This window comes from Haliotis rufescens, unplaced genomic scaffold, assembly GCF_023055435.1.
Source record: "Haliotis rufescens isolate VD_foot unplaced genomic scaffold, xgHalRufe1.0.p SCAF_59, whole genome shotgun sequence".
NCBI lineage: Eukaryota > Metazoa > Mollusca > Gastropoda > Lepetellida > Haliotidae > Haliotis > Haliotis rufescens.
Window position 1 is genome coordinate 387,055 of NW_025964323.1, and position 23,371 is coordinate 410,425.

The window sequence follows — 23,371 nt, forward strand, 5'->3', positions numbered from 1 at the left end:
GAAGCCTCAGCTTAAAGGTTATGCTGAGAATAATACATGTTTATAAAGGCGTGAAGTATCGAGAGCTCTCTGGTCCAGTGAGGTCTAAGGGACATAACTCTTGTACCCTTACCTGACCCGGATTCTTGTCCGTGAATTTCTGGTGTGCATGGATGGAATGGGTGAGTGTTCTTTTACGCCACGTATGTCGGTATCGATCTCAAATGCTATGATGTTGATCATAATATCAATCACTTGATTGTCTGGTCTCACCGTTTCGTGGATTCGTGAGTTCAAATTGTACATCGCACGGGAAATATTGCTTCAATATAATGATGGGAACAAGTTATTTATTTATAAATAATACATTTGAGTTTTAAACAATTTATTGAGGATCATGGAGGCTTACAGTACCTTTGCTTCCTTTATTCTCCGCTTCAAAGCAAAGAGTCTCACGCTTTTTCCAAGCCGATGGATGTCACGTGATAAAGCGCAAGCTAACCTCCGCTCAATCGAGCAGCTATCAATTTGGAATTTATTTGAATTATTTTACAATGTCATATTAAAACATGTCGGCAAGATGAATTCATTGTACAAAGATCACAATGGGTACATGGGGTTTTATGCGTCCCTCGTTAGGTGTTATACCACGAGCAGGATATGCTCCTGCGTTAGGTGACCGCCTCCGTGGTCTAATGGTAGAGCGTCCGCCCGGAGAGCGGAAGGTCCGAGGTTCGATCCCCGGCCGCGTCATACCAAATGACGTTAAAAGATGGTACTTGTTGTTACCTTGTCTGGCGCTCGGCATTAAGGGGCTAAAACAAGGACTGGTCGGCTCGGAGTCAGTATACTGTGTCTGAGTGGGGTATTCATGTTAAACTGCGGCATGGTATCTCAGTGTGCTAGCACTATAAATCGGCATCAGTCTGGACTAGTACAAGCAGCCACACACACACACACACACACACACACACACACGTGCATGCACGTCGCTATATAAGTGCAATAATCTTGGACGCGACGTTAAACCCAATTTCACCTCACCTCACCTGCGTTAGGTTGTGTACCACGAGCCAGAGGCAGGCTCTCTCAGTCGGGATTATATATCTCACCCAAAATGTATTTACAAACAACATCTTACTTTTTAAACCCTATTCAAACGTGGAGTGGTCTCTGTGGTTTTATACTGGTTATGTAACATTTGATATTTCAATAAAAAAATAGAATAGAGATGTCCGTCTATTTATGCTCCTGAAAATAAGTGTTTATGTTACATGAGAAATATGTAGGCGAGCTGTATCACTGAACAACATGGGTACAAAAACAAGATACACATGTGCAAGTCTTTCTATAGCGACCCGTCAAGATCCTGATTATAATAGGTCTTCAGCAACCCATGCTTGACGTAAAAGGCGACTAACAGGATCGGGTGGTCAGGCTCGCTGACTTGGTTGATGCCTGTCATCTATCCCAATTGCGTGGAAGGATGCGTCCAGACTCGATTTTTTTACAGACTGTCTTCATATAGCTAGAATAATGCTGAGTGAGGCGTTAAACAACAAACAAACTATAAAGCAAACATCAAATAGACCAATACAGATCATTTAATGTTTGTTTGTTGTTTAACGCTGCTCTCAGCAATTGTCCAGCTATATGACAGCGGTCTGTAAATAATCGTGTCTGGACCAGACAATCCAGTGATTGACATCATAAGCATCTATCCACGCAATTGTGATACGATGACATGCATGAACCAAGTCAGCGAACATGGGTTGCTGAAGACCAGCTCTACTCACGGGTAGATAATTTAATGAGAAATGACACCGTAAATGCGAAGATATGCACCAGAAGGGCCTTTTTCTGCATGCACTCAGTGAGATTTGGTACAAAACGGAAATGTTGTGTGTCTCGTCAGCAGTCAATTTTCGCCACAACACAGCCGTAAAATGCCACATTTCACATTCTGCAAAAGTCACAAGGTCATCTGTCTTCTTGAGCCATGTTTCCCAGCAGGAAGTTGCCAGGGTCATGAATGTTGCAAGTACGGTAAGGTCTTGACGTATTTCACAGTATATTCTCTCTAACTTAACCCCACCTGGCTTCTTCTCTCACGACTTCCAGAATATATACATGAGGTAGGCATTCGTGACACTAAACTGGTTCCCTGTTGGTTTGCTCAGCAAGATTAGTCCAGTGAAGGAAGACAGGAGCCCAGCCAAATGTAGAAGAAGGCATGTATCAAAAACCATAATCATCTGCTCCAGCACCCTTATCTTGTTTCTTTGAATAAGAGGGTACTGTATCCAGTCATCCAAGATGGGCAATTTGATATGCAGAGTTGCATCCCTTTGGCATGCCAGAATCCTGATTTACACTGATTAGACTACAATTTTTATTTCATGGTTTTCCAACATTTGCTGGTTAGCTTGATCGTTCTGATCACATTTCACCATACCATGTGAAAAGGACAGAATGCTTGAATCCTGTACACGGTATAACCTCAATTCAACCTCAAAACCATAATTATGGAAATATGGGATGATATTCACTGACCAACCCTGTCGGACACTGTTTCCGTAGTTGCCGCCCACATGTTCTGACAACACCCTTGCATCTTGGACACAGGTTCCAGACAGCAACTCCCACAGCCAGTACCACCCAGGCCTATCTGCTGGGACAGTCAAGAGGGGCAACCCAGGCCTATCTGCTAGGACAGTCAAGAGGGGCAACCCAGGCCTATCTGCTAGGACAGTCAAGAGGGGCAACCCAGCCCTATCTGCTAGGACAGTCAAGAGGGGCAACCCAGCCCTATCTGCTAGGACAGTCAAGAGGGGCAATCCAGGCCTATCTGCTAGGACAGTCAAGAGGGGCAACCCAGGCCTATCTGCTAGGACAGTCGAGAGGGGCAACCCAGGCCTATCTGCTAGGACAGTCAAGAGGGGCAACCTAGGCCTATCTGCTGGGACAGTCAAGAGGGGCAACCCAGGCCTATCTGCTAGGACAGTCAAGAGGGGCAACCCAGGCCTATCTGCAAGGACAGTCAAGAGGGGCAACCCAGGCCTATCCCCTATGACAGTGAGGAGGGGCAACCTAGGCCTATCTGCTAGATCAGTCAAGAGGGGCAATCCAGGCCTATCCCCTACGACAGTTAGGAGGGGCAACCCAGGCCTATCTGCTAGATCAGTCAAGAGGGGCTACTCAGGCCTATCCACTAGGACAGTTAGGAGGGGCAACCCAGGCCTATCCACTAGGACAGTCAAGAGGGGGAATCCTGGCAGCAGAACATCAAGGTTTCTAGTGGTGCAAACAACAGTATTTATATGGCATTTGGCATTAAGTTGTTAGGGTGGTTTAAAACCAACTCCATCCCTCAATATTTGAATAAATGTCTAATTAAAGAAAAGAATTTTTTTGGTTTAAAATATATAGCAATAGAAATTGGCACAAGCCCTACAGTCCAAACTGCCCAATAGTTAAGATATAATAAGGACTAGTAGAAAGGGATTCGCTTTTTGTGATCATTATAAGAACTAGAGGACTACAACTGTGAGACTGAAATACCAACAGAAACAATAAACAAAAATCATCAGTAAACATAACTTTATTATTTACATAATACCAGTAAAACTGAGCCAGTACAAACAATGTATCAAAAAGGAATGTTTCTCCATGTAACCTACCTACATCAGTGACAATGTGTTCAAGATGATAAGGTATATATCCCCACCTTCTGAAGCACATGTCCATCCTGGTCGAGCCATTGTAAATAACTCTGTGTAATAAGTGTGGCCATTAACTGCTGCATTGATATACATCATATGAGTTACTTTGTGACTGTGTTGTGATTAACCCTGCTTTGAACAGTATGACAACATTTCAGCTTGATGTGGGAGGAAATCCTGAAGTGGTTGGTTGGTTTGTTGTTTAACGCCGCACTCAGCAATATTCAAGCTGTATGACAGTGGTCTGTAAATAATCAAGTCTGGACCAGACAATCCAGTGATTGACATCATGAGCATCGATCCACGCAATTGGGATCGATGACATGCATCAACCAAGTCAGCAAGCCCGAAGTGATGTAGATCTTTGACATTTACTACTTGGGCAAAAATTCACAAGCATGGAATGGTGCTGACATACCTCAAAACATAATCACAGCAAATCTGGGATTCAAACTCTTTACTTTCTATGTCCAATGACTCAAGACAAGAATCCTCTCAAAGATAGGAACAAGGAGAGGTGGACATTATACAGTCTTCATGCGATTTTTTTTTTCTGATTCTATTGTGATGATAGTGAGTGAGTGAGTGAGTTGGGTTTAACGTCGCTTTTAACAGTATTCCAGTTATATCACAGAGTGTCAGCTTAATGTGGGAGGAAAGCCTGAAGTAATGCATGTCTCAGATGTTTACCCCTTTGGTGAAACCCACAAGCACGGGTATGGTGCTGACAAACCTAGAAACATAATTGGGGCGAACCGGGATTCAAACCCATAATCATAGGTTTCTGGCATGCCCAAGGTACGCAACTGTGCACAACAAATTGCAGTGCCTTAGACAACTGGGCCACCCATGCCCCCCTTGTCATGATAAGATGCATATGACAATACACTATTTCAGGAAAAAAACAAAGATTTTCTCTAACAATTGCTTTAAACAATAAAGTGTAGACCTCATATGATCACGTTATTTTAAGACAATACCAATTCATGATCAGACTATAAAAGTGGCATCCTTCTTTAAAAAAAACTTAGATAATAATCAGAAGCTGCAAGGTTAACAACCTGATGTCCAGGGTGCCGTTGTAGAAATCGTTCTTAGCACTAGGGTGACTCCCATACCTTAACATAAGGATAATTACAGCTCTAACATAGTTTTGTACAATAGCACCCAGATAAAAAAAATACTTTTAAACATGAATTTGGAAGAAAAGCAAGAGGACAAAATCTTCAATATCCTCCGCAAATACCGGTACTTGGGAATAAATAAATAAAACTTGTTGTTGTCAAAAACTCGAATAATATCTTTTTATAACTCCCAAACTATCAAAAGGCACCAGTCCATCACTAGACCTATCTACGTACCAAATTTGGTGAAGAAATATTTTGTTTTCAAGATCTGCTCTGGAAACGACATCTTGCAGGGATGGACGAATGGTGTCCTTTTTAAAAAAAACACCCACACACACAAAACATAGTGCTGGAATAACCAGATGACTTCTAGAGTCCTTGATAGGAATGTGTTCCATGATGATACACAAGACTAACAGTCATCACACAACACACAAGTCAATATTTCTTGCATGTTTAAATAAGAGAATAGAGATTTTCAGATTACTAAAGATGAAGCAACAATAGACAAGCGAATATACACATCTTGCACTGATATGTTTTACTCATTATGTTTTATAGATAATATAACAATATGACAGTAGGTACCTGGTTTTTCAATAAAAAACATACATCTAGACAAACATAGACACTAAGATTTTTTTGGATCTTTATTTCAAATAGATAAAGAATGGTAAAAAATTAAGTCATTATTAATGTACAGCTGTACAGCGGTTATGTTGACGTCCATGTCAGTGCTGTTGTTGTTGATGGGCCTAGGGAGCATTTACCCACTGTCTGATGTTGGACTTCTCGAATTCCCGGGCCTTCCATACACCAATAGGGTCAGATGGGTTCCAGTGCCTGCAGATATACAACAGTGTGTGGCTACATTGGCCATACAGACACAGATCTTGCACACACCAACAGGGTTTAGATGCGTTCCAGTGCCTGCAGATATACAACAGTGTGTGGCTACATTGGACATACAGACACAGATCTTGCACACACCAATAGGGTTTAGATGCGTTCCAGTGCCTGCAGATATACAACAGTGTGTGGCTACATTGGACATACAGACACAGATCTTGCACACACCAATAGGGTTTAGATGTGTTCCAGTGCCTGCAGATATACAACAGTGTGTGGCTACATTGGACATACAGACACAGATCTTGCACACACCAATAGGGTTTAGATGTGTTCCAGTGCCTGCAGATATACAACAGTGTGTGGCTACATTGGCCATACAGACACAGATCTTGCACACACCAATAGGGTTTAGATGCGTTCCAGTGCCTGCAGATATACAACAGTGTGTGGCTACATTGGACATACAGACACAGATCTTGCACACACCAATAGGGTTTAGATGCGTTCCAGTGCCTGCAGATATACAACAGTGTGTGGCTACATTGGCCATACAGACACAGATCTTGCACACACCAACAGGGTTTAGATGCATTCCAGTGCCTGCAGATATACAACAGTGTGTGGCTACATTGGCCATACAGACACAGATCTTGCACACACCAATAGGGTTTAGATGCGTTCCAGTGCCTGCAGATATACAACAGTGTGTGGCTACATTGGACATACAGACACTGATCTTGCACACACCAATAGTCAGATGGGTTCCAGTGCCTGCAGATATACAACAGTGTTTGGCTACAATGGCCATACAGACACTGATCTTGCTGTTACCAATAGGGTCAGATGGGTTATAGTGTGTGCTGATAACTATGCCATCATATAACTCACTTGACAATCAGCCACGTGAGCCACAAATCACGATGTTTTTTCCCAAATTCTGTGAGTAGGACGATTATTGAGATCACAATAATACATCGTAATTTAAGAAACTGCTGATTGGATATTTTCTTTGACTTTTCTTCTCATAATTTTGGATATGTCTGGGGGGATTTTTCAATTACCCAACTTTGTCAACTGTATAGGTTCTGCAGAAACAAACAAGATACTGTATTTTAATAATTTTGTTCATCATTTGTGACACTTGTGGTCTGCAGGTAAATATTTGACAAGAGCCTGGATATGGAACGTGAAAATGTTTGTGACACTTGTGGTCGGCAGGTAAATATTTGACAAGAGTCTGGATATGGAACGTGAAGATGTTTGTGACACTTGTGGTCTGCAGGTAAATATTTGACAAGAGCCTGGATATAGAACATGAAGATGTTTGTGACACTTGTGGTCTGCAGGTAAATATTTGACAAGAGTCTTGATATGGAACGTGAAAATGTTTGTGACACTTGTGGTCTGCAGGTAAATATTTGACAAGAGTCTGGATATAGAACGTGCAGATATTTGTGACACTTGTCGTCTGCAGGTAAATATTTGACAAGAGTCTTGATATGGAATGTGAAGATGTTTGTGACACTTCTGGTCTGCAGGTAAATATTTGACAAGAGCCTGGATATAGAACGTGAAGATGTTTGTGACACTTGTGGTCTGCAGGTAAATATTTGACAAGAGTCTGGATATAGAACTTGAAGATGTTTGTGACACTTGAGGTCTGCAGGTAAATATTTGACAAGAGTCTTGATATGGAACGTGAAGATGTTTGTGACACTTGTGGTCTGCAGGTAAATATTTGACAAGAGCCTGGATATAGAACGTGAAGATGTTTGTGACACTTGTGGTCTGCAGGTAAATATTTGACAAGAGCCTGGATATAGAACGTGAAGATGTTTGTGACACTTGTGGTCTGCAGGTAAATATTTGACAAGAGTCTTGATATGGAATGTGAAGATGTTTGTGACACTTGTGGTCTGCAGGTAAATATTTGACAAGAGTCTGGATATAGAACGTGAAGATGTTTGTGACACTTGTGGTCTGCAGGTAAATATTTGACAAGAGTCTTGATATTGAAGGTGAAGATGTTTGTGACACTTGTGGTCTGCAGGTAAATATTTGACAAGAGTCTTGATATTGAAGGTGAAGATGTTTGTGACACTTGTGGTCTGAAGGTAAATATTTGACAAGAGCCTGGATATAGAACGTGAAGATGTTTGTGACACTTGTGGTCTGCAGGTAAATATTTGACAAGAGCCTGGATATGGAACTTGAAGATGTTTGTGACACTGACCTGAGGTCAAGATGGTGAGCTCCACCCTGCACCCACACTGCTCTCACTGTACTGGACACATCCTTCGTTACCTAGCAACACATCAACCAACGTCAGGCTGTCATTCATCCACCATTATCGAGAATTTCACACCTCCCTTCTATAAAGACCAGTACCCTGGAACCATTTGCCACCTCAGCTTCTATTTGAGGGAATTTTGAATAAAACAACCAAATTGCACTGTTTCTTCATGATTTAAAGAAGCAACCATATCACAAGTACTCAAATTTTGCATTGCAAATACAAACACAATCTCATTAAAATCAGATCTAAGCTCTCACTGCCGCTAAACAAAGATCTGAGGACATCCCATTACGGATCACGCCAGAACAACCTTTCGCGAACTTTGACCGACCACTGAAATGACTAACAAGAAGTCGACATCAGCCAATTAAAAAAAGCAGCTTTCTCAAGCTTTACGGCACTCGTTTCAACCTAGCAACTGCCATTTCAGACTACGCTTGAAAAGTATGTTGACACAGTTCTCGATTAAAATTTAAAAAACTAAACAAACGAACATTCTGGAATGTCTAATAAATGGTTGCGATTGTATGGCAGTGCTTCCCACATACTGTGCAATGCCTCCTCCATTCAAATGTTTATCCCAAGGAAATGAGAGATAGACAATAACTTTGATGGAGTCAGTCGTACTGGCCGTGACTGTAGTTCGGAATAACCCGTGTTAAAGTTTTCAAGGTTGCATGATCAGAAAACACATTCTGACTGTCACTTTCATGATTTGGTAAGCGATGCTCTGATTGGTCGGATGAAAGGTCGTTCTGACGAAATGGGATGTCTTTGTTTAGCGATAGCGAGAACTAAGATCTGATTTTAATGACATTGATACAAACAGAGCGTCTTGTATCTTAGTTACTTCCATCCCCTTGTCATAGCATAAAGGAACACATCTTTTTCCTGAAAAAAATCTCTTATAACAGTCTTTTAATTCATTTATTCACACTGAGAGCATCTGAATGAGGTTGCAATTTTGAAAATCTGTCTTTGTCAAACTTATGTACAGGAGAGGGATTTTGATTGGTTGTTTATTTTAAGCTTGCAGGTGATAACATTTTGAACGATTGTTTCCCTGTTTGACTGAAAAAAGCATTTTAGAATCCTTGATAAATCCCTGGTATTTTTCATAAGAGACGGGAGATAAGACACAGTGAGTAATGACTGTCATTGGGAGACATAAACCAATATAGAAAGACAAGATATTCAGGATGTCACTGCACAACATGACATCACGTCTGTCTCACGGCTGTTCAGGACAGTATGGTATTTTCAATGTCAATAAATATTATGCATTTCCATATTTTCTGCTCTTATTGAGAATTGGTTGCCATCCTGACCGATTTTAACTTTGACAAGAATTACCATAATGTTTATCGTGCTTGTCATAGATATATATATTACACAAAACAAATTCTTCTGCTACTTTATGACATCAGTTTTACATTTTAAACACATGAAAAATATATCTACCCCAGCTCCGCTCCATGGGTCAAGGTTACCGTTGGAGAAGACAAGGTTACTGGTACTCTTGATATCTGCAAGAATACATTAAGGTTGCACTGATCCTATGAATATTTTTTTCAATACGGCATTGTGTCGATGGAACCCTCCATGCAGACACTTTTATCGACCTGTGGTCACCAAGATGATTTTGGATGGTAAAATATCAATTAAATTGTGTCTTTTACTAACTTTTACTTACTCTCTTTGTAAAGGCCTAACAAACCCACCTTAGAAGGTCATGTCAGGTTAACTTTATCATCAGCCAATCAATGTTGAGGCTTTTTATTTCTTAGTACGAACAAGATATAAGCATAAACAAACCTAATGGGCAGTTCCAAATGAAAGTAATTAAGGCTGTGCTTTATGGGTTGTTGATACTTCTGAGTGTCAGAGCATCTAGAACCAAATGGGTGGGGCAGTGGGGTAGCCTGAGGGTTAAAGCTCTTGATGCTCAAGGACCATGTTCGATTCCCAAAATGGGTGCCTCAGTGAAGCACATTTTTGGTGTTCCTAGACATGAAATTGCTGGGGTATTGCTAAAATGGGTGAAGCAGTTCGTGCTCACTCACCAAAATGGGTGTTTATCTCGGAAATATTGGTGTTCAGTGTTAAAATCAAGACTTCTTGTATCCTTCATATCAATTCGGAGGTCGTATTCGAATAGGGTTCACCTGCGAGAACCTCCAATGAAGGGTTTGTGAGATCTTCACCTAGACATCATATCGGAGAAAAAGATCTAACTGACTCCATGGTGCCCAAGTAAGGATAAACATATTCATTAACTCACCACAGGATGAGCTCGAAACTTCTATAATTAGCATTTCAGTGACACCTTAATGTGGCAGGAAAACCTAAAGTGACACAGTTACCATGATGTATATCATTTGTTGAAACCCATATGGTGCTGACAAACCAAGAATAATAAGCAGAGGAATCTTGGATTAGAACCCATGATCATGACATCAGAGCACCCCTGAGGGATGCAACTCTCCCCAGTGACTGGGTGACCTGTTAAATCATTCTGGGCTAAATCTGGGATTCCAACCAACAGCACCAGATCCTGGCATGGCTAAGGAACATAACTCTGCAAAGAGAGTTGCGACCCCTTTGACACCTGGATCCCCCAATAAATAGAATTATGTCCATCAGGAATACTAATTGAGACTTACTTTGGCCGAAGAACTGTACAAAGGACCACTGATCTCGTGGCGTGACACCCCATGTTTTCTGGCAGTACTGGTTCCTCATGTCAGTGGTGAAGGGCAGCACTGGAAACATGTCCGTCATGTTGTTGCTGCCAGCGGGGAGCTTGATCTCTGTACAAGCCTAAGGAGGAAATACTGAAGAGGGACTGGTCATCTATTACAGGGAAGGTGGGATTGGGGATAGTGAGATTAAGAGCAGTCATGAAAAAATGGCACAGTGAAAGATGGGGAGTTAGGGACTGGTCATGTATCATAGGAAGTAGGGGTCATGGACAATTGTTACCGTATTTGACGTAATAAGCGCCCAGGGTGCTCTAAAAATTAGAAATAGGGGGCTCTTATTAGAATAAACTTTTGGTGAAAAAAAACAGTGTTGAAAGATTGTAAATTTAGTGGTTTATGCTGACAGCCTGAAATGATACAAAAGAAAAGTCTGTGTGTATTATACACGACAGATATATTTTTCCAGAATTTAATTGCCCATAATTAAGGGTGCATATAACACAGGAGTGCATATTATACATAAATAAATAAGTTTTGTGTACATTTATCAATTGGAAGGGGTGCTAATTAGGATCGTTCACTAGCCAATATATTAGCAAATATCGCCGTGGGCGTTTATTACGTCGAATACAGCATATGAAATAGGGGGCAGTGTCAACAAGATATGATATGGTTCTAGGACCAATCTCAACCCCCACTCCCTCCCTAGCAAATTTAAGTAAGTGGTCCAATGGTTTCAGAGTAGAATCTAAACCGTGAGTTCTTGTTCACAGAACACATTTTAAAGACAAATGAGAGAGCCTCCGTTCTCATTACCTGGTAGTCCCATGCTAGAGCATTGTTGCCAGTGCCACAGCCTGTAGGGTCAGCACACTCGATAAACTCTGCGTCAATGTCGTAACACTTAAGTGTACCTGCTGTGCCGTTGTAGAAGATGCCTGCTGCTTCAGCCAGCCCTGTCACCACGCTGCTGGCAGAGTTGATAGCCACACAGCCTGCCTGGATGGAGACAGAAACATCAGTGTTTGTAAGCATTTAGTGACTTCGGCCAGGCTAATTTGTTGTATGGAGTTTCGTAGTCAACATGCATGGATGCAGGTATTGAAATTAAGAAAACTTGCAACTTTATAGATTTATAGACTTTATAGAACTTCTGGTTTATGTTTAGATGTAGATTCTTACACCATTATCAAGCTGGGGTGACTACAACCAAGTTTGTTTGTATATTTGTTGTTTAACGCCGCACTCAGCAATGTTCCATCTATATGATGGCAGTCTGTAAATAATCAAGTCTGGACCAGACAATCCAGTCATTGATATCATGAGCATCGATCCACGCAATTGGGATACGATGACATGCATCAACCGAGTCAGTGAGTCTGACCATCGGATCCCGTTTGTCGCCTCTTACGACAAGCCTTTTATAATGAGAGGTATATATATGCATGACATGTTGTGATAAGCAGCAGATGAACATTAACAACAACAGGTGGACAACAAGTAGCACACAAATAAAAAAACACATTTTTTCATATTTTAAGGCACTATTTTAAGTGAAGTTTTTAAAATTATAATTATAGGTATTTCATTTTCAATTTAAATTCATTTCATGTGAGCTGGAAAAGAGAGAAAGTGTATGGATTTACACCTTACATATTTGTATTTCCCTATCACTCTATAGTATTTTCTCACTGGCAAGGGGTAGCGTAGTGGTTAAAGCGTTCGTTAGTCTCTGAAAATATATATTTTTGATTTTTTTAACAAATACCTCTATTTACAATGAAAAGGTGCCTCTGTGAGATGGGAGCCTGAGAAATCTTGACTTGCTTCATTTAGAGCTATAGCATTACATAAAGTGCTGGGCGAAATGGAAAATAACATGGTTCAGGGACTGTAAGACAGACTAAAGGACCAACTTTATCATATTCACGAAGGTCTGGGATTATTTTGAAAAAAACTGTTCTGTGAAAAGATTTAATTCTTTCACTACTCCTTTCACAGAAAAATATTGTGTGTTTCGAAGCTGTGAAAACATAATTTATCTGCACATGCCGGATGTTGATATATAATGTTACAGGAAGAAATATTGAAGGGTTTTCAAGTTCAGCTTCATAACTGTATGTGATGGACGGATGGGGGGGGGGGGGGGGGAATATAGAATGCCATGGAACAATTTTATTTTTGGGGTAAATCCTGGGAATATATAACAATTTTTTTAGAGTACAATTTAGAAATTAAAATTAAAAATCACATCCCCCTCCACTCCCAGAAATCAAGTTGTCGGGCCCCTTACCTTGACAGGATTGGCTGGGAGCTGAGCCTCGAATGATGCCTTGTAAGGGTAGTCCAGCATAGCCATGAAGGTGAAGGCGTTCCTCACCCACCCCAGGAGATGCTGGAACGCCTTGGTGTCTGCCAGAGGCTTGCACAGGTTGAACATGCGAGAGATCTCACTCAGGCCTGGAGAAACACATTGTGATTAGGGAGGGTTTAAGTTATTTTACAGTTATGTTTTTCAGGTTTGTTCTTGTGTTGCCACGTTCAGCAAAATTCCAGCTATATAACGATGGCCTGTAAATAATTGTCTGGACCAGACAATACAGCGATTGATATTATGAGCAATGATCCATGTCATTATCTCATCACTGCATAGGTTGCTTGGAACAAATTCTAACCCGTACTACCTTCGATTTTTAAAAATTTAATTTCTAAATTTGTATATGCCTCTCACAAGTTTTACAATTCTTTCCAGGAGGAGGGGATCAAGGGCAGATCCAATATTTTTAAAAGGGAGAGGTCCAATAACAACAGTGAATTTGACACAAAAGACTATATATAAGTCAATGATTTTGACCCAAGAAATATAGTAAGTCAATGGCGTCAGTCAGCATGGTCAGTCAGTCAGTCAGTCTGTCAGTCAGTATTGTGGGGTATGTAGCAAATGTGATGCTTTTAAAAAAAACAACATAAAAATGCTGGAAAATGTATTTCTTCAAACAGCATATTTAAAATTAAGGCAACTTCTCTGCATATGTCAGTGTGGGTTATGGCAGTAAAAATCCAGAGTTAAATCAGTAATTTTAAAAAAAGCAGGCATAGCTTCCGTGCACTGGGATACCTGCCTTAAACTTCACCCCCCATCCCGCAGACACAAGGACAAATGTCACAAGCGTGCAATGTCTGACCCTTTCCCAATGTTGAAGCATATTGAAAAAAACTTACTGTGTACTTACTTATGTTATGTTGAAAAAACAAGACAACATTGCCAACAGAAGACATTAATACAACATATACCGGGTAATATCATTGTGTCATAATAAAGGCATGGCGTTTGAAAACAGGACAATATTTGTACTGTACATTCTCAGAATGACAAAACTTTATGAGAGCATTTCATTGTCATCAAAATCGATGCGGTAAGTAGGAATAATCCTTACAATTTACTTTTTAATCCCGAAGTTATGAAAGCCAAAGCACATAGCCAATGACTTTCCATTTTTTCTGAATATGCTTCACACATTTGTCCCCATGTCGCTAATCGAACCTGTGATCGTCAAGTGAACGCTTCATGTAATCAACTTGGTAAAGTCTTCACACAAACTTAGAGTGGGAAAGTCTTCAAGGCTATTTTCTAAATATCACAAAGATGCTACTTGCAACCACTTGTTTATACTCTAGTGAAACAAGCTGTACTTAAGAGAAAAGGAATTGCAAGGGCTAAGGATTCTTTGACAAAGTACTTAAAGTCATATGCGCATTCTGACTGGTTTGTCATGTTTTCGCAAATAATATCGATTGATAGTCTTTTGGCTGTTGATGGAAAGAGGTGAGTGGTGATGAATGCTGGCTGATTTTGTGATATTGAACTCTGATTGATGCTCACACTGTCAACCTGTGGTTTGGTTTAATGCTGCTTTTAGCAATATCACTGTCACACCGGTTCGCCCCGATTATGTTTCTAGGTTTGTCAGCACCATACCTGTGCTCGTGGGTTTCACCGAAGTGGTAAACGTCTGAAACCTGCATCACTTCGGGCTTTCCTCCCACATTAAGCTGACACGCCGCAATATTACTGTTAAAAGCGGCGTTAAACCCAACTCACTCACTCACTCACTCACTCACTCACTGTCACAGAATGTCAGCTTCATGTCGATATAAAGCCCAAAGTGGTAGCTGACAATCAAATACAAGTGTGGGTGCTCTCAGACCAATATCATCATCAAAGTGAACCTGGAATTTAAAACTTCCAACTGTCTATGGATCCTGGTATCACAAAGGGAGGCAACTACTCACTGCCAACTTCAACCACTTTGCCACCAGGATCTGCTGTTAGTGGGTTCTAGTCAAGGATGGAAAGGCACCATTATTCACTGTGCACATTTGTCTTCCTTAGGTGAGCCCGGATCCTATGATTGTGGGTTTGAATCCAGCAGGGTGAAATTTGAGAAAAATGTCATGAAAGGATTGCTGCTTATCTTTTTATAATATAATGACACAATGAATGACAACACAAAGAGTTACCTCCCTTGCAATACTGACCTACTTCATATTTTGCAGTTAGAGTGCCATGCTTGTGAATGTCACTGACCTGACTGGCCTTGGGCGGCCATGTCGTTGAGCTGACTGAAGGCCTTCTTCACATTGTCCTCACAGCCTGGCATGGCCTGGTTGAAATCCTGGTTCACACAAACAACCAGTCATCATCCTAGCTCAGAATATTTTACCGGATTCAAATTATTGCATCCTCTATGTACACAAATTGAGAATTGACACAAATAATTTACATTGCGAGTCCCGTGGGACTGTTTGAATTTATAATGATAATATTGACACTTCTATACTGGTTAGATGTATAGTCAAAGTTTAGAGTATAAGTTGTTGATTTTCTTCAATGTTTAGTGAGCATGCGTGGCGCATGTCTGTCTGCAGTTTAATGGAGCACTAACCAATATTCTAATTAAATGGCAGCATCTTGTACATACTCGTGTCTGGACCAGACAATCATTTGAAATAATTATCAACAATCCATGGGGGGATGTTGACATGCCGATCCATTAAGTCACTTAGCTCAGTGACTACTGAGACGGATTGCTATTGGCCAGTTTTAAGCCAGAATCCAAAAGGTTCTTAATTTAGTCCCCTCTCATGACAAGAAATGGGGTGTGGGGACATATTCTTCCCCAGTCCCCATGGGGTTACCTCCAGTGATATAAAAAATGATACAGGTCGCCAGCCATGGATGCCTATGTTCATGATTTACTGCTCATGAATTACTGTTAATAAAGTACAGCTCATGAATTACTGTTAATAAAGTACTGCCCATGAATTACTGTTAATAAAGTACTGCCCATGAATTACTGTTAATAAAGTACTGCCCATGAATTACTGTTAATAAAGTACTGCCCATGAATTTCTGTTAATAAAGTACTGCCCATGAATTTCTGTTAATAAAGTACTGCCCATGAATCACTGTTTATGAATAACTGTTCATAAATTATTGCTCATGAATAACTGTTAATGAATTACTGTTAATAAAGTACTGCCCATGAATTACTGTTAATAAAGTACTGCCCATGAATTACTGTTTATGAATAACTGTTCATAAATTATTGCTCATGAATAACTGTTAATGAATTACTGTTAATAAAGTACTGCTCATGAATTACTGTTAATAAAGTACTGCCCATGAATTACTGTTAATAAAGTACTGCCCATGAATTACTGCTCATGAATTACTGTTAATAAAGTACTTCTCATGAATTACTGTTAATAAAGTACTGCCCATGAATTACTGTTAATAAAGTACTGCCCATGAATTACTGCTCATGAATTACTGTGAATAAAGTACTGCTCATGAATTACTGTTAATAAAGTACTGCCCATGAATTACTGTTAATAAAGTACTGCTCATGAATTACTGTTAATAAAGTACTGCCCATGAATTACTGTTAATAAAGTACTGCCCATGAATTACTGCTCATGAATTACTGTTAATAAAGTACTGCTCATGAATTTCTGCTCATGAATTACTGTTAATAAAGTACTGCTGATGAATTACTGTTCATGAATAACTGTTCATAAATTATTGCTCATGAATAACTGTTAATGAATTACTGTTAATAAAGTACTGCCCATGAATTACTGCTCATGAATTACTGTTAATAAAGTACTGCTCATGAATTACTGTTAATAAAGTACTGCTCATGAATTACTGTTCATGAATAACTGTTCATAAATTATTGCTCATGAATAACTGTTAATGAATTACTGTTAATAAAGTACTGCTCATGAATTACTGTTAATAAAGTAATGCTCATGAATTACTGTTAATAAAGTACTGCTCATGAATTACTGTTAATAAAGTACTGCTCATAAAGTACTTCTCATGAATTACTGTTAATAAAGTACTGCTCATGAATTACTGTTCATGAATAACTGTTCATAAATTATTGCTCATGAATAACTGTTCATGAATTACTGCTCATGAATTACTGTTAATAAAGTACTACTCATGAATTACTGTTCATGAATAACTGTTCATAAATTATTGCTCATGAATAAATAACTTTTCATGAATTACTGCTCATGAATTACTGTTAATAAAGTACTGCTCATGAATTACTGTTCATGAATTACTGTTCGGGAATTACTGTAAATAAATTACTGTTCATGATTTACTGACAGTTCCCTTGATTACAAAATAGATATATCCAGGAAAGTGCGTGGATACGTGACATGAGTGATAGGGGACTAGCCAATCAGACGCTATATACCAAGGGACAGTGTCAGTGGTAGACAGGCAATCAGATCTGCATGTGTTTGGGTCAATATCAACTTTTTGTTTTGACTGTGCTGGAATACAGGCATTGTTTCTTTGCAAACTTGCTGTAGCTGTACATGCGTTTTGTCAACATGTGTTCAACAAAGATAATATCACATGGCCTGCAAAGGAAAATGGTTACGGAACTGTAACTTGACACACAATAGGCAATCTCATTAAAATCAGATCTTAGTTCTGGCTATCACTAAACAAAGACATCCCATTACGGGTCAAGTCAGAACGACCTTTCATCCGACCAATCAGAGCATCGCTTACCAAATCATGAAAGTGACAGTCAGAATGTGCTTTCTGATCATGCAACCTCGAAAATGTTTACACGTGGTATTGCGAAAGATAGTTACGGCTTGTATGACTGATTCCATCAAAATTATCGTCTATCTCTCGCTTCCGTGGAAAGAACATTTGAATGGAGGAGACGTTGCACAGTATATGTGGGAAGCACTGCTATACAATCTGAACCATATATTAGACGATCCGGAATGTTCCTTTGTTCAGTTTCCAAATTTCTAATCGAGAACTGTGTCAACATATTGTTAGTAGTCTGAAATGGAAGTCGCCAGGTTGAAACGAGTGCTGTAAAGCTTGAGAAAGCTGCTTTCTAATTGGCTGATGTCAACTTCTTGTTAGTCTTTTCATTGGTCGGTTAAAGTTCGTGAAAGGTCATTCTGACGAGACCCGTAATGGGATGTATAAGTGCACAACAGGTGATAAAGTTATAAAAGAAATGTCAATCAGTAATAGAAAGGGTCTCAAGGATAATTACAGACTATTCACTGGCCCACCCTGCAAGTGAATGAGTGAGTGGGTGGGTGGATGGTAATGAGTGAGTGAGTGAGTGAGTGAGTGAGTGAGTGAGTGAGTGAGTTGGGCTTCATGCTGCTTTGAACAGTATTCCAGTATCATGGGTTGTCAGCTTAACATGAGAGGAAAGCCCAAACTGTCAGATGTACCCCTTTAGTGAAACCGACAAGCATGAGTGTGGTGCTGACAAACCTAGAAACATAATTGGGATGAACCAGAATTAGAACCCACAATGATAGGTTTCTGGCATGACCAAGGGATGCAACTCTGTACTGCACTTTGCTGCACCAAAGACAACAGGGCCACGAGTGTCCCTGTTAATTTTTGGAGACCTAATTTCCGATTAATTTATCTAAAGCTTTCAAACTGTGACAGAGATAATTTATCAATGATGTGTCAGTTTATTAGGTCACTAGTTTTTCTGTCAAGAGTGACTTTGGTTCAGGGCCACTTGAACAAAATTTCATTGACATCGTGGTACTGTCAACTTCACACGAGGAGTAAGGCTGAATTGGCCCCAATTTTAGATAATTACCACTTTTCTGAAAACATGAACCATTCCATGGCAAGGACCATATATAGGGTGAGTGTGGAAATAGAATTCATTTGTTATAAGTGGGGAAGGGGCTGTTAATGTTAGAGGCAGAATATGTTTTTCTTTTAACAGAAGCCGAACATTTTTCTATATTTTCAAAACAAAATTCATGACATCCAGCATATCTGTTGAACAATTATTTGGTATGTGTAAAACCTGAGGCAAAATTATATTTTTGTATTTAGTCTGTTACAGGTGAGTAGTGGTATGTGAGTCTGACACAGACAAAAGTGTTTCACAAAAGTTGTACGTACATTTGACACAATGGGGAAGAAAAAATCTCTGGGATAGGAGGCATCCAGCATGTAGATCGGGGCACTGGCTGCGATGCCACCATCGATGATGTTTGGATACTTGAACCTCATGTATGCAGTCAGCATTCCGCCATAACTACAACAAGAATCACATAACCTGCATACACCTCACTCTCTCATGTCGATGTAGGCAGTCTGCATCACCTCACTCATGTAGGCAGTCTGCATCACCTTACTCATGTAGGCAGTCTGCATCACCTCACTCACTCATGTAGGCAGTCTGCATCACCTCACTCACTCATGTAGGCAGTCTGCATCACCTCACTCACACATGTAGGCAGTCAGCATCACCTCACTCTCACATGTAGGCAGTCTGCATCACCTAGCTCATGTAGGCAGCCTGCATCACCTCACTCACTCATGTAGGCAGTCTGCATCACCTCACTCACTCATGTAGGCAGTCTGAATCACCTCACTCATGTAGGCAGTCAGCATCACCTCACTCACTTATGTAGGCAGTCTGCATCACTTAACTCATGTAGGCAGTCAGAATCACCTCACTCACTCATGTAGGCAGTCTGCATCACCTCACCCATGTAGGCAGTCTGCATCACCTCACTCACTCATGTAGGCAGTCTGCATCACCTCACTCATGTAGGCAGTCTGCACAACCTCACTCACTCATGTAGGCAGTCTGCATCACCTCACTCACTCATGTAGGCAGTCTGCATCACCTCACTCATGTAGGCAGTCTGCATCACCTCACTAACTCATGTAGGCAGTCTGCATCACCTTACCAATGTAGGCTGTCTGCATCACCTCACTCACTCATGTAGGCAGTCTGCATCACCTAGCTTATGTAGGCAGTCTGCATCACCTCACTTACTCATATAGGCAGTCTGCATCACCTCACTCATGTAGGCAGTCAGCATCACCTCACTCACTCATGTAGGCAGTCTGCATCACCTCACCCATGTAGGCAGTCTGCATCACCTCACTCACTCATGTAGGCAGTCAGCATCACCTCACTCATGTAGGCAGTCTGCATCACCTCACTCACTCATGTAGGCAGTCTGCATCACCTCACTCTCTCATGTAGGCAGTCTGCATCACCTCACTTACTCATGTAGGCAGTCTGCATCACCTCACTCACTCATGTAGGCAGTCTGCATCACCTCACTTACGCAGGCAGTCTGCACCGCCTCACTCACTCATGTAGGCAGTCAGAATCACCTCACTCACTCATGTAGGCAGTCAGAATCACCTCACTCACTCATGTAGGCAGTCTGCACAACCTCACTCACTCATGTAGGCAGTCTGCATCACCTCACTCACTCATGTAGGCAGTCAGAATCACCTCACTCACTCATGTAGGCAGTCTGCATCACCTCACTTACTCATGTAGGCAGTCTGAATCACCTCACTCACTCATGTAGGCAGTCTGCATCACCTCACTCACTCATGTTGGCAGTCAGAATCACCTCACTCACTCCTGTAGGCAGTCTGCATCACCTCACTCTCTAATGTTAGCAGTCTGCATCACCTCACTCACTCATGTAGGCAGTCTGAATCACCTAGCTCATGTAGGCAGTCAGAATCACCTAGCTCATGTAGGCAGTCTGCATCACCTCACTCTCTAATGTTAGCAGTCTGCATCACCTCACTCACTCATGTAAGCGGTCTGCATCACTTAGCTCATGTAGGCACTCAGCATCACCTCACTTACTCATGTAGGCAGTCTGAATCACCTCACTCACTCATGTAGGCAGTCTGCACAACCTCACTCACTCATGTAGGCAGTCTGCATCACCTCACTCACTCATGAAGGCAGTCTGCATCACCTCACTCACTCATGTTGGCAGTCAGAATCACCTCACTCACTCATGTAGGCAGTCTGCATCACCTCACTCACTCATGTTGGCAGTCAGAATCACCTCACTCACTCATGTAGGCAGTCTGCATCACCTCACTCACTCATGTTGGCAGTCAGAATCACCTCACTCACTACTGTAGGCAGTCTGCATCACCTCACTCTCTAATGTTAGCAGTCTGCATCACCTCACTCACTCATGTAGGCAGTCTGCATCACCTAGCTCATGTAGGCAGTCTGCATCACCTAGCTCATGTAGGCACTCAGCATCACCTCACTCACTCATGTAGGCAGTCTGTATCACCTCACTCACTCATGTAGGCAGTCTGCATCACCTCACTCTCTCATGTTAGCAGTCTGCATCACCTCACTCTCTCATGTTAGTAGTCTGCATCACCTCACTCTCTCATGTTAGCAGTCTGCATCACCTCACTCACTCATGTAGGCAGTCTGAATCACCTCACTCACTCATGTAGGCAGTCTGCATCACCTAGCTCATGTAGGCACTCAGCATCACCTCACTCACTCATGTAGGCAGTCTGTATCACCTCACTCTCTCATGTTAGCAGTCTGCATCACCTCACTCTCTCATGTTAGTAGTCTGCATCACCTCACTCTCTCATGTTAGCAGTCTGCATCACCTCACTCACTCATGTAGGCAGTCTGAATCACCTCACTCACTCATGTAGGCAGTCTGCATCACCTAGCTCATGTAGGCACTCAGTATCACCTCACTCATGTAGGCAGTCTGAATCACCTCACTCACTCATGTAGGCAGTCTGCATCACCTCACTCTCTCATGTTGGCAGTCAGAATCACCTCACTTACTCATGTAGGCAGTCTGAATCACCTCACTCACTCATGTCGGCAGTCTGCATAACCTCACTCACTCATGTTGGCAGTCAGAATCACCTCACTCACTCATGTAGGCAGTCTGCATCACCTCACTCTCTAATGTTAGCAGTCTGCATCACCTCACTCACTCATGTAGGCAGTCTGCATCACCTAGCTTATGTAGGCAGTCTGCATCACCTCACTCTCTCATGTTAGCAGTCTGCATCACCTCACTCACTCATGTAGGCAGTCTGCATCACCTAGCTCATGTAGGCAGTCTGCATCACCTCACCCATGTAGGCAGTCTGCATCACCTCACTCTCTCATGTAGGCAGTCTGAATCACCTCACTCATGTAGGCAGTCAGCATCACCTCACTCACTCATGTAGGCACTCTGCATCACCTTACTCTCTCATGTTAGCAGTCTGCATCACCTCACTCTCACACTTTCTTTCTGAATTAAATGTTGAGTCTGTTCTGTTTAAAGGGGGTCTGGACAACAAAGGTATCCTGTATTTGCTTTCTGTTACAAGCTCAACGTTTTAAGGATCCAGTTTCTCACCTTCCACCAAAGGAGATGACACGGCACTTTGTAGCATTGAGTTGTTGCTTGAGGTCTGTGAGGAAGACAGCGTAGTCGGCAAGGGCTTGTTCCATCGTCAGGAGCCCGATCTGGGGAGACTTGAAACTGTCAGCGCCAAACGGGAGGGACTTGCCATAGAATCTCTGTTGATTAAGGAAGAAACTCTGTGAAAAGGCGTGTATATCTGTGTTGATCGCCAAATTGTAACAACATAATTGTTACAGTGTTACAATTGTGTTGTCTTTATTTGAAGTCTCCCATCTGTTTTATAGAGATGCTAAAAAGAGTATCGATGAAAAGATGAACCTGTAACCGCAGACATCATGCACATAGTTGTCACGTTGTTATCTCTGCTGACCAATGACACCTATGTGAAACACATGTTTGATTCTTTGATTCTTTGGCGTTTAATGCCGCACTCAGCAACATTCCAGCTTTATGACGGCGGTCGGTAAAAAATAGAGTCAAGTCCAGACAATCCAGTGACTAAAATCATGAGCATTGATTGGGATACGATGACATGCATCAACCAAGTTGTGTACATGACTGTCCTTAGATCAGATTATTTCACATGAAACACTGATGTTGAACTGGGTAAATGACGTATTTCACTCAGTTAAACAACAGAGAACACACTTTCAGAAAATCTAAAATCGATTTTGTCAGTGATATAAATATAGAATACAACGTTTATAACAAAGACGCTTATATCGAACTGATAAATATAACAAAACGTTGTTTTGGTCCCGGCCATTTGCTGTATATTATATCATATAAAATTGATGGATATAACGAACACGCTTTTAACAAAATAACGGATATAGCGAATTCACTTCGCTGTCTCATATGAACTCTGTCAATGACAATTTTCATGTTATAATGAACTGTTAATCTTTGAGCTGCTCACAAGTCACC

General features: G+C 41.2%; 1 protein-coding gene across 1 annotated transcript in view; it reads right to left on the minus strand.

Annotated features, from left to right (window-relative positions):
• Window positions 1-3,564: 3,564 nt before the first annotated feature.
• LOC124142808 (dipeptidyl peptidase 2-like) overlaps window positions 3,565-23,371 on the minus strand; it is a 103,251-nt gene continuing 83,444 nt past the window's right edge. Inside the window, exons 3-11 of the mRNA XM_046511472.2 lie at window positions 22,436-22,599; window positions 19,170-19,305; window positions 15,267-15,354; window positions 12,972-13,138; window positions 11,495-11,677; window positions 10,640-10,796; window positions 9,438-9,502; window positions 7,914-7,984; window positions 3,565-5,671 (exon numbers count right to left, since the gene is read on the minus strand). Coding sequence (XP_046367428.2) covers window positions 5,584-5,671; window positions 7,914-7,984; window positions 9,438-9,502; window positions 10,640-10,796; window positions 11,495-11,677; window positions 12,972-13,138; window positions 15,267-15,354; window positions 19,170-19,305; window positions 22,436-22,599 — 1,119 coding nt within the window. The 3' untranslated portion in view covers window positions 3,565-5,583. The remainder of the gene's footprint in view (window positions 5,672-7,913; window positions 7,985-9,437; window positions 9,503-10,639; window positions 10,797-11,494; window positions 11,678-12,971; window positions 13,139-15,266; window positions 15,355-19,169; window positions 19,306-22,435; window positions 22,600-23,371) is intronic.